The 13,193-nt window shown below is 43.4% G+C and overlaps 1 protein-coding gene across 1 annotated transcript in view; it reads right to left on the minus strand.

Annotated features, from left to right (window-relative positions):
- Positions 1-5,998: 5,998 nt before the first annotated feature.
- The window catches only part of lekr1 (Leucine-, glutamate- and lysine-rich protein 1), a 173,472-nt gene continuing 166,277 nt past the window's right edge, over positions 5,999-13,193 (minus strand). Inside the window, exon 12 of the mRNA XM_036965369.2 lies at positions 5,999-6,552. Within this exon, the coding sequence (XP_036821264.2) occupies positions 6,139-6,552 (414 nt within the window). The 3' untranslated portion in view covers positions 5,999-6,138. The remainder of the gene's footprint in view (positions 6,553-13,193) is intronic.

A 13,193-nucleotide genomic window follows, 5' to 3' on the forward strand; every position in this document is an offset into this window, starting at 1 on the left:
TTGTATGAGGATGGTGGATGGTCGAAGTCATCTGCCTCCGGTACAAAATGTTGCATGTTTGAATCCAGTGACAGAAAGTTGTTTTGGAGATTTTTGTTTTAAGCCTCTCCCAAACCTTAACCCTTAGGGGATGGCAGATGGGGGTAAGCATCTGCCTCTAGTGCAAAAGATTGCATGTTTGAATCCAGTGACAGAAAGCTATTTTTGTTTTAAGCCTATCCCAAACCTTAACCCTTCAGAGTTAATGCCTAAACTTAACCTTAAACACATGGAAATGTAACATTTGAGAAGCATGGATGAACGTCTAATTCTGACGTGAGACTGTGAGATCTGGTTGGAATGTGAGGACAGCGCTGCGTGCCTGCATAGCACATATCTCTCTCACACACACACACACACACACACACACACACACACACACACACACACACACACACACACACACACACACACACACACACACACACGGTTGTTTGTATGTAGTGGGAACCCAGAGCGGTGACCTTGGATGGTAGCCCTGTGCTGGTCTGACATTGTACAGCTGTGTGTGTAGTTCAGTGGGTGTTAGTTGTGTGTGTGTGTGTGTCTGGGAGCCATATTCTGGCCTGACATTGTACAGCTGTGCATAGTGTTTAATGGGCGGGTGTGTGGTTACTAAGGTTACACACTGCTGTATGAGTGTGTGACGTTGCATGGGTTATGTACGTATGTGTGGTTACTAAGGTGGACGCATCTACAACAGTGGTTGCCCTGTTATTAGGACACAGCAGCTGTAGAGGCGAGGAGCTGAGCTACAGTACACACCAAGATATGTTTTCATCTAACAACCTACACATGAACACAGCAACACACACACACACACACACACAGACACAGACACAGACACACACACACACACACACACACACACACACACACACACACACACACACACACACACACACACACACACACACACACACACAGACACAGACACAGCAACACACACACACACACACACACAGACACAGGCACAGACACACACACACACACACACACACACACACACACACACACACACACACACACACACACACACACACACACACACACACACACACACACACACACAGACACACACACAGACACACAGACACACACAGACACACACACACACACACACACACACACACACACACACACACACACACACACACACACAAATCCAAGTGACATACACCCAATAAGTTTATTATGCAGTATTCACAATCACACATTCTTAAGTGACATGCTACTGAGGTTTTATTGTCATTAACCAACACCTACACAAACTCACACACTTACAGCGTCACCACGGTGAATACTGAGCATTCTTTCTCTGGTTGCCTGGGTGACACTGATTATGGGTGAGTGAAGGCCCATGGGACGTCGAATTCCACAATGGCCACAAAGACGTAGGGGAACAGCAGTTAGGGACTCCCTGATGACGAACAAGGGGTTAGTCACACACACACACACATACACACACATAGACGCACACATCCCTCCCTCGCAAGTGTGTAGGCGGAATCAACTCTCAACACACTTAAATTCCCTATTGACACATGCGCATGCCTGTTCTGCAATGACAATAGCATATGAAAACACACACACAGAGTGCCTCACTTCTTCAACTGGGCTACGTTATTTATAATGAGGATAGCTGGAGAATATCTCCGAAATTAAAATGGAAGGCCCTCACTTCACTAAAATATATTTTTACCTGATCCCCCCCCCCTGAACACTTGAAAAAATACAGGTGACGCTCCCATATGCCCAAAATAATAATGAAAACCTAAAGTGGATAGCAGAGAACAAGTATACACACCGGTTACCCTCACTCCTAGGACAGACCAGAGCCTTCAGAAACGGTTCTTCGTTCTGTAAGCATTACATAGCAAAGTATCCAGACGGTTGTGGAGTCGTAGACCACCGTGGACAAGGGGGTAGAGGAGGCATTACAAACCCGGGTTTGATCCCAGGCTGTGTCCGTGACCTGGAGACCCAATGAGGCGGCGCACAATTGACCCAGCGTCGTCTGGCTTAGGGGAGGGTTTGGCAGGCCGGGATTTCCTTTCACCATCGTGCTCTAGTGACTCCTTGTGGCGGGCCGGGCGAATGCACGCTGACTTCGGTTACTAGTTGTACGGTGGTTTCCCCGACACATTGGTGTGGCTGGTTTCCAGGTTAAGTGAGCAGTGTGTCAAGACGCAGTGCGGCTTGTCGTGTTTTGGAGGGCGCATGGCTCTCGACCTTCGCCTCTCCCGAGTCCGTACGGGAGTTGCAGCGATGGGACTGTAAGGACAAAAAACGGCCTTTATTAACGCATTTCATGCAAGTCTCCGTCATTTGACATGACTGGGGTCAAGCATAATGTTTTACAATACCACAACAAAGCAGGACAACGGGGTGGCAGGGTAGCCTAGTGGTTAGAGCGTTGGACCGGTAACCGAAAGATTGCCAGTTTGAATCCCCGAGCTGACAAGGTGCAAATCTGTCGTTCTGCCCCCGAACGAGGCAGTTAAACCACTGTTCCTAGGCCGTCATTGAAAATAAGAATTTGTTCTTAACTGACTTGCCTAGTTAAACAAAGGTTAAACAAATGCATCGGAGACATTATGATTTCTATAAAGGCTGAGGTTAAATAAGAGGATAGTGGAAGTTTGGATCAACTGTAAAAAATGTTGTGCAACAGAACCAATGAAGACTGAAGCATCAATGAATTTGACAAAAAGCTTTTTTATTTTAATTTATTTTAAAACACAGCAGCCGCATAAAGTTTTCCTTTGGGAAACTATAATTTTCTAATTTATTTTATTTTATTTGATGACATTTTTGTTAGAAAATAGATATTTATTGTGATTAGGGCATGGGAATAAGAGCATCTGCTCGGCCAAATGAACAAGGCAAAGTTCACCACATGATCATCAAACCAAAGACTGGCCAAACAAACGTGTGTTTCTAAAAGTGAATTCAAAGGCACTGTAGAATGACGATATGTTATTATTATTTAATTATATTGAGTAATTATTACACCATTTCATTTTATACACCCTAAATGCGAAATGTATCGGCTCCTGCCAACTTCTAGTGTGTCACAAACGCTTCACGGTTTATTTCTTAAATGGCAGGCTATATCCTTTAAATAATAATAACATAACTTAAATAATTAATTCTACCTGGCTCGCTCCTGATTGATTTAGAGTTAGTATGTTGTTTAGTAGCCTGTTGAAATGTTGAACGTCAATTGATAGTGACAGAATCACACACTACTCCCCAAGCAAAGTAAATGTTTTGTCTCCTCGGCTATTGAAGGTTGTAGCGCAGCCACTGAATGTCATAGAGACTAGATATCTAGATATCGGAGTCAGGTCTTTTCCCAGCATTTTACAACTTGCTTCTGGCACAAAGCTTTGCAGACTAAAGCGTCATTATAGATCACTTTATATAATTAGGCCCATTTAATTGTTTTCAAAATATTAAGCTTTTCCTTAACAAAAGACGCAATACCCTCACGTACCCACACACACCCTCAATTCGAGCCCTGGTTTTAACTTAACACACCGAGCCCTGGTTTTAACTTAACACACCAAGCCCTGGTTTTAACTTAACACACCAAGCCCTGGTTTTAACTTAACACACCAAGCCCTGGTTTTAACTTAACACACCAAGTCCTAGTGTTGTTAGTAGCCTCAAGTCAAAATCAAATGAAGACTGTTAAAATTAATTGGACCTTCTCGAATTAGCCTTTCAGTAGCATGCATCTCCACAGCTGCCGTTTTGTAGGAATGTAAGTTAATATGATTTATTGTGAGGTCAATAACTCTGATAAATAGCTTCATTCCGGGCAACAAAACATATTGTTTTTATTCAAATCAATTATAGCAGTAGCAAGCTTACCTCCTGTTTTCTAGCCTGGCGTGTAGGAGTGTTAGGCCACTAACCGAAAGGTTGCTAGATCGAATCCCCGAGCAGACAACGTAAAAATCTGTTGTTCTGCCCCTGAGCAAGGCAGTTAACCCACTGTTCCCCGGGCGACGAAGACGTGGATGTCGATTAAGGCAGCACCCCGCACCTCTCTGATTCAGAGGGGGTAAATGCAGAAGACACATTTGAATATATTCAGTAGTACAACTGACTAGGTATTCTCATCTTCACGCTCTCCCTCTCAAACTGAACAGCACATTAATTAGCCTAGTCCGCGAACACAGATATTGCAATGTTTTTGGAGGAAGCCTTTGACTCGCTTCCTGAAGTGCCACCATACACAGCACAGCCATTGGTCAGCAGGGTTTTCCTCAGCCAGAGCAGGGCAGGCCAGGGCTCATGATTGGTGTAGCCTATCCATTGCAGTGTTGCCAGGTTTTACACCATCCCAGCAACGTAGAAACTCGGGAAGAAAGTACATTTTCTTAGCAATATAACTTTGTCCTTCTCTGAGCGTGACCCTATAGATAGGTAATGGGTCATTTGATTGCGACCACACTAGACACTAATTGATTTTGCGTGCCCCGCAGAGAATCAGGGATGAGGGGCAGCATTGGTCACACATTGGAGATAAACACTGAGCAATACGACATTTCATCAATTACAAATGACATGACCCTCCCCTGGACTAAATGAAAAAGTACTAAACACTCCCCCTGACTGAAATTGAAATAGCATGACCCTCCCCCATTTTCCTCTGGGTAACAATTGTGTACATTTCGACGGCTCCCTAAGCAGGCCTTAGTGACTAAGGCCTTCCTTGTAGGACTGCCCCAGTGTGGGAACAGCAGTGTCCATTCACACTGCATCCCTCTCCCTCACCCACACAGAGACATGGTTACCCAAAACACACGTACATACAAGGCCACCCATTACATACCCACAATCACAGGAAGAAAATGAGACTGGCAGAGAGAGGGTGGAAGGAAGAGACATAGATGGAGGCAAAAAGGTAGTGAGAGAGAAAGAGAGAGAGAGAGAGTGAGAGAGAGAGAGAGGCAGAGAGAGAGAGAGAGAGAGTGAGAGAGAGAGTGAGAGAGAGAGAGAGAGAGGAAGAGAGAGAGAGAGAGAGAGAGAGAGAGAGAGGGAGAGAGAGAGTGTGTTTATAACTCTCTGGTCCGTGTTGAAAGACCTGCCCTCTTCAAAGAGCGGTAGAGGAGGTTCAGGAAGTGGAGGTCACGGTAGCAGGAAGTCAGGCGCGAGGCCGCAGGGCGATAGGGAGGAGGAGATGAAAGGAGAGGTGAAAGGTCAGGAGTGCATCTGGAGGGAGAACATGAGCACCAGAAACAACGACGAGTCGCACTAAAAAACATCAATAGATATTATGGGATGCTTTCTCACAAAACCACACAATGTGTGTGACTGCTGTGCCATAGCTCCACTACCAATATTCAGACAGGCGTGTGTGTGTGTGTGTCTGTGTGTGTGTGTGTGTGTGCGTGTGTGTCTGTGTGTGTGTGTCTGTGTGTGAGTGTGTGTGTGTGTCTGTGTGTGTGTGTGTGTCTGTGTGTCTGTGTGTGAGTGAGTGTGTGTGTGTGTGTGTGTGTGTGTGAGTGAGTGAGTGAGACCATTCCTGTGAGGGACAATGCTCTTTGAGCATTAGTGTGTGTGTGAGTGAGTTATAGCACATCTGTATCAGAGAAGGCTCTGAGACAAATCGAGAGGATGAGTGTATGTGTATGCGAGTGTGTCCGTGTGTGTGTGTGCACGCATGTGCATGCGAGTGTGTCTGTGTGTGTGTGTGTGTGTGTCTGTGTGTGTGTGTCCGTGTGTGTGTGTATGTGTGCTGCAGTGAGTGCATGTCAGGCCTTTGTTTGTGTCTGTGGGTGGCAGGGGATGTGCTGTCAAGCTTCTACTCTCCTGGCCCCGTGATGGAGTGTGAGTGTGTGTTTGTTTGAAAGCTGAAAGCTGTGGCGTGCCATTGAAACTGACTGAGGGAGGCTGTTTGAATGTGTGTGTGAACTCAAGTGTGTTTGTCTCTGGGATGGAGTGTGAGTGTCTGTGAACGTTATTGAAGCAGAATTCTCAGCCCACAGTGTATCATGTGCCTGTGAGTGTAGGTGACCATCTATATGTGTGTGCGGCACGTTTCATCTCTTTTCCTAAATGTCTGTGTGAGTAACACAGTGTGTTTCAGGATCTCTCCTTCCTCCCCATCACCAGATTAACTCTGTGTTTGACCTCACTGCTGGACCTCAGTTTGGGCAGATCCCCCCCTCTCCCTTTCTCCCTCGCTCCTCCCCCACTACCGTGCCAGGATGCCACACTCCTTCCCACGCCTCCCCCTTCTCTCCCCCCCGTGGCTGTGTATGGTGGGGAGGGTCTCAGTGTGTGCTGGGGGGTGAAGGAGCGGGTGAGGGGCAGTCTGACTTTGGTCTGGGAATGTGGGAGGTCTGTCTGGGGGTGTTTGCCCTTGAGGTGGGAGAGATCCAGGGGCGAGGCTTGGCGTCGTAGCACCAGGAGCTGCTCTCTAGCTTGGGTAAGAGCAGCGGTCAGCTCCCCTCTCTCCTCACACTCTCTCCTCACTGTCTCCTGAAGCAATACCACCTGAAATCGAACGAGATGAGAGAGAGAGAGAGAGAGAGAGAGAGAGAGAGAGAGAGATAGAGAGAGAGAGAGAGAGAGAGAGACAGAGAGAGAGAAAGAGCGAGCGAGAGAGAGAAAGAGCGAGCGAGAGAGAGAGAGAGAGAGAAAGAGCGAGCGAGAGAGAGAGAGAGAAAGAGCGAGCGAGAGAGAGAAAGAGCGAGCGAGAGAGAGAGAGAGAGAGAGAGAGAGAAAGAGCGAGCGAGAGAGAGAAAGAGCGAGAGAGAGAGAGAGAGAGAGAGAGAGAGAAAGAGCGAGCGAGAGAGAGAAAGAGCGAGCGAGAGAGAGAGAGAGAGAGAGAGAAAGAGCGAGCGAGATACTACGATCAGTCATGCTAATGAAGCCTCCTCAAATGTGAGTGAGCCATGTGGTCATGGAGACAAACAAAAGGAAATGGGTTTAGACTCACAGCAAAGAAAACACAGACATGGTGTAGTTGGTAACATGTTCACAAAGACATGGCAACAAATCATGTTTTAATCTTCAACCTAGAAACGCTACCAAAAATAATTTACTGGAACTTGTTGCAAATGACAGTCACCCATTTTCAATGATTCACCAAACTATATTTTGAAAAGAGGAAGCACTTTAAGCACGTTTTCATTTCAGTTTCAGTTTAAAATATAAAAAAAATAATAATGTAGAATTAACAGCTGTACAGAAAGACTGATGTGAAGGTCAAAATACAGAGGAGATTCTTAATGCAATTAAAGTCTTTAAATCTGGAAAAACTCCAGGTCTGGATGGCATACCAGATGAGGTATACCTCACGCACACACACACACACACACACACACACACACACACACACACACACACACACACACAATAAAGTAGGTCCTTTACACTTCAGTGTTGCGATGCAAAAGCTCTAGCAAAATGCATAGCACATAGAATTTAGGTATCGTATATATACAGATTTAAAACATCACATTGATAAAAGCCACAATCTACTTGCAATATTAAAGCTGATCTACCCGGCCCCCCCACCCCTGGTCAAGGAGACACGGTTGAGGAGACATGACCCAGGAGACATGACCAAGGAGACACGGTTGAGGAGACATGATCAAGGAGACACGGTTGAGGAGACACGGTTGAGGAGACATGATCAAGGAGACACGGTTGAGGAGACATGACCAAGGAGACACGGTTGAGGAGACATGACCAAGGAGACACGGTTGAGGAGACATGACCAAGGAGACACGGTTGAGGAGACATGACCAAGGAGACACGGTTGATGAGACAGACATGACCAAGGAGACACGGTTGAGGAGACATGACCAAGGAGACACGGTTGAGGAGACAGACATGACCAAGGAGACACGGTTGAGGAGACAGAAATGACCAAGGAGACACAGTTGAGGAGACATGACCAAGGAGACATGGTTGAGGAGACAGACATGACCAAGGAGACACGGTTGAGGAGACATGACCAAGGAGACACGGTTGAGGAGACATGACCAAGGAGACACGGTTGAGGAGACATGACCAAGGAGAAACGGTTGAGGAGACATGACCAAGGAGACACGGTTGAGGAGACAGACATGACCAAGGAGACACGGTTGAGGAGACATGACCAAGGAGACACGGTTGAGGAGACATGACCAAGGAGACACGGTTGAGGAGACATGACCAAGGAGAAACGGTTGAGGAGACATGACCAAGGAGACACGGTTGAGGAGACATGACCAAGGAGACACGGTTGAGGAGACATGACCAAGGAGACACGGTTGAGGAGACATGACCAAGGAGACACGGTTGAGGAGACATGACCAAGGAGACACGGTTGAGGAGACAGACATGACCAAGGAAACACGGTTGAGGAGACAGACATGACCAAAGACAGATGAACAGATTAACTTTGAAAAGATATGGTCAGAAAGAGATGCAGACAAACTCTGTCAAAAAGTAGAAGACAGGTAGAAGACAGGTAGAAGACAGTTATAGAGATATGGTTAGAAGACAGTTATAGAGATATGGGTAGGAGACAGTTATAGAGATATGGTTAGAAGACAGTTATAGAGATATGGTTAGAAGACAGTTATAGAGATATGGGTAGAAGACAGTTATAGAGATATGGGTAGAAGACAGTTATAGAGATATGGTTAGAAGACAGTTATAGAGATATGGGTAGAAGACAGTTATAGAGATATGGTTAGAAGACAGTTATAGAGATATGGGTAGAAGACAGTTATAGAGATATGGTTAGAAGACAGTTATAGAGATATGGTTAGAAGACAGTTATAGAGATATGGGTAGAAGACAGTTATAGAGATATGGGTAGAAGACAGTTATAGAGATATGGTTAGAAGACAGTTATAGAGACATGGTTAGAAGACAGTTATAGAGACATGGTTAGAAGACAGTTATAGAGACATGGTTAGAAGACAGTTATAGAGACATGGTTAGAAGACAGTTATAGAGACATGGTTAGAAGACAGTTAGAAGACAGTTATAGAGATATGGTTAGAAGACAGTTATAGAGACATGGTTAGAAGACAGTTATAGAGATATGGTTAGAAGACAGTTATAGAGATATGGTTAGAAGACAGTTATAGAGACATGGTTAGAAGACAGTTATAGAGATATGGTTAGAAGACAGTTATAGAGACATGGTTAGAAGACAGTTATAGAGATATGGTTAGAAGACAGTTATAGAGATATGGTTAGAAGACAGTTATAGAGACATGGTTAGAAGACAGTTATAGAGATATGGTTAGAAGACAGTTAGAAGACATGTAGAAGACAGGTAGAAGATAGTTATAGAGACATGGTTAGAAGACAGTTATAGAGACATGGTTAGAAGACAGTTATAGAGACATGGTTAGAAGACAGTTATAGAGATATGGTTAGAAGACAGTTATAGAGATATGGTTAGAAGACAGTTATAGAGACATGGTTAGAAGACAGTTATAGAGATATGGTTAGAAGACAGTTATAGAGATATGGTTAGAAGACAGTTATAGAGACATGGTTAGAAGACAGTTATAGAGATATGGTTAGAAGACAGTTATAGAGATATGGTTAGAAGACAGTTATAGAGACATGGTTAGAAGACAGTTATAGAGATATGGTTAGAAGACAGTTATAGAGACATGGTTAGAAGACAGTTATAGAGATATGGTTAGAAGACAGTTATAGAGATATGGTTAGAAGACAGTTATAGAGACATGGTTAGAAGACAGTTATAGAGACATGGTTAGAAGACAGTTATAGAGACATGGTTAGAAGACAGTTAGAAGACATGTAGAAGACAGGTAGAAGACAGTTATAGAGACATGGTTAGAAGACAGGTATAAGACAGTTATAGAGACATGGTTAGAAGACAGTTAGAAGACATGTAGAAGACAGGTAGAAGACAGTTATAGAGACATGGTTAGAAGACAGGTATAAGACAGTTATAGAGACATGGTTAGAAGACAGTTAGAAGACATGTAGAAGAAAGGTAGAAGACAGTTATAGAGACATGGTTAGAAGACAGTTAGAAGACAGTTATAGAGATATGGTTAGAAGACAGGGAAAAGACAGTTATAGAGACATGGTTAGAAGACAGGTATAAGACAGTTAGAAGACACTTAGAAGACATGTAGAAGACAGGTAGAAGACAGGTAGAAGACAGGTAGAAGACATGTAGAAGACAGGTAGAAGACATGTAGAAGACAGGTAGAAGACAGTTATAGAGACATGGGGAAATGACGTAAATATATCACTAGCCACTTTAAACAATGCTACCTTATATAAATGTTACTTACCCTACATTATTCATCTCATATGCATACGTATATACTGTACTCTATATCATCGACGGTATCCTTATGTAATACATGTATCACTAGCCACTTTATACTATACTATGCCACTTTGTTTACATACTCATCTCATTTGTACATACTGTACTCGATACCATCTACTGTATCTTGCCTATGCTGCTCTGTACCATCACTCATTCATATATCCTTATGTACATATTCTTTATCCCCTTACACTGTGTACAAGACAGTAGTTTTGGAATTGTTAGTTAGATTACTTGTTATTACTGCATTGTCGGAACTAGAAGCACAAGCATTTCGCTACACTCGCACTAACATCTGCTAACCATGTGTATGTGACAAATAAAATTTGATTTGATTTGATTTGGTTAGAAGACAGGTAGAAGACAGGTAGAAGACATGTAGAAGACAGGTAGAAGACATGTAGAAGACAGGTAGAAGACATGTAGAAGACAGGTAGAAGACAGTTATAGAGACATGGTTAGAAGACAGGTATAAGACAGTTATAGAGACATGGTTAGAAGACAGTTAGAAGACATGTAGAAGACAGTTATAGAGACATGGTTAGAAGACAGGGAAAAGACAGTTATAGAGACATGGTTAGAAGACAGGTATAAGACAGTTAGAAGACACTTAGAAGACATGTAGAAGACAGGTAGAAGATCGTTATAGAGACAGGTAGAAGACCGTTATAGAGACATGGTTAGAATACAGGCAGAAGACATGTAGAAGACATGTAGAAGACAGTTAGAAGACAGTTAGAACACACTTATAGAGACATGGTTAGAAGACAGTTATAGAGACAGGTAGAAGACCGTTATAGAGACATGGTTAGAAGACAGGTAGAAGACAGGCAGAAGGCAGTTAGAAGACAGTTATAGATACAGGTAGAAGACAGTTAGAAGACAGCTAGAAGACAGTTATAGAGACAGGTAGAAGACAGGCAGAAGACAGTTAGAAGACAGTTATAGATACAGGTAGAAGACAGGCAGAAGACAGTTAGAAGACAGTTATAGAGACATGGTTAGAAGACAGGTAGAAGACAGGCAGAAGACAGTTAGAAGACAGTTATAGATACAGGTAGAAGACAGTTAGAAGACAGCTAGAAGACAGTTATAGAGACAGGTAGAAGACAGGCAGAAGACAGTTAGAAGACAGTTATAGAGACATGGTTAGAAGACAGGTAGAAGACAGGCAGAAGACAGTTAGAAGACAGTTATAGATACAGGTAGAAGACAGGCAGAAGACAGTTAGAAGACAGCTAGAAGACAGTTATAGAGACAGGTAGAAGACAGGTAGAAGACAGGCAGAAGACAGTTAGAAGACAGCTAGAAGACAGTTATAGATACAGGTAGAAGACAGTTATAGAGACAGGTAGAAGACAGTCAGAAGACAGTTAGAAGACAGCTAGAAGACAGTTATAGATACAGGTAGAAGACAGGTAGAAGACAGTTAGAAGACAGCTAGAAGACAGTTATAGAGACAGGTAGAAGACTGGTAGAAGACAGAAGACAGTTATAGAGACAGGTAGAAGACAGTTATAGAGACAGGTAGAAGACCGTTATAGAGACTTGGTTAGAATACAGGCAGAAGACAGTTAGAAGACAGTTATAGATATAGGTAGAATATAGTTAGAAGACAGCTAGAAGACAGTTATAGAGACAGGTAGAATACATGTAAAAGACAGGTAGGAGACAGTTATAGAGATGGGTAGAAGACAGGTAGAAGACCGTTATAGAGACATGGTTAGAAGACATGTAGAAGACAGTTAGAAGACATGTAGAAGGTAGAAGACAGTTATAGAGGCAGGTAGAAGACACTTATAGAGACATTATTAGAAGACAGTTAGAAGACAGTTATAGAGATAGGTAGAAGACAGTTAGAAGACATGTAGAAGACAGTTATAGACACAGGTAGAAGACCGTTATAGAGACAGGTAGAAGACAGTTATAGAGACAGATAGAAGACAGGTAGCAGACAGTTATAGAGACAGGTAGAAGACAGTTACAGAGACAGGTAGAAGACAGTTATAGAGACAGTTATAGAGATAGGTAGAAGACAGTTATAGAGACAGGTAGAAGACAGGTAGAAGACAGTTATAGAGACAGGTAGAATACATGTAAAAGACAGGTAGGAGACAGTTATAGAGATGGGTAGAAGACAGGTAGAAGACCGTTATAGAGACATGGTTAGAAGACATGTAGAAGACAGTTAGAAGACATGTAGAAGGTAGAAGACAGTTATAGAGGCAGGTAGAAGACACTTATAGAGACATTATTAGAAGACAGTTAGAAGACAGTTATAGAGATAGGTAGAAGACAGTTAGAAGACATGTAGAAGACAGTTATAGACACAGGTAGAAGACCGTTATAGAGACAGGTAGAAGACAGTTATAGAGACAGATAGAAGACAGGTAGCAGACAGTTATAGAGACAGGTAGAAGACAGTTACAGAGACAGGTAGAAGACAGTTATAGAGACAGTTATAGAGATAGGTAGAAGACAGTTATAGAGACAGGTAGAAGACAGGTAGAAGACAGTTATAGAGACAGGTAGAAGACAGTTATAGAGACAGGTAGACAGTTATAGAGACATGGGTAGAAGGAGAGAAAGAGGGGGATGTATTAACCACATTTGTATGTCTCTCTGTGTGTGTGTGTGTGTGTTTAGCCTATGTAAGTGTGTGTGGGCTATGATGTGGTGACTGGTTTAAGTGTTTATTAAGTGCTTGGAGGGTGGAGCGTAAGCACGCACGCACGCACGCACGCACGCACACACGCACACACGCACACTCACACACTCACACACTCACACACACACACACACACACACACAC

This window comes from Oncorhynchus mykiss, chromosome 27 (assembly GCF_057628025.1).
Source record: "Oncorhynchus mykiss isolate SJ-2025 chromosome 27, ASM5762802v1, whole genome shotgun sequence".
In the NCBI taxonomy this organism is placed as follows: domain Eukaryota; kingdom Metazoa; phylum Chordata; class Actinopteri; order Salmoniformes; family Salmonidae; genus Oncorhynchus; species Oncorhynchus mykiss.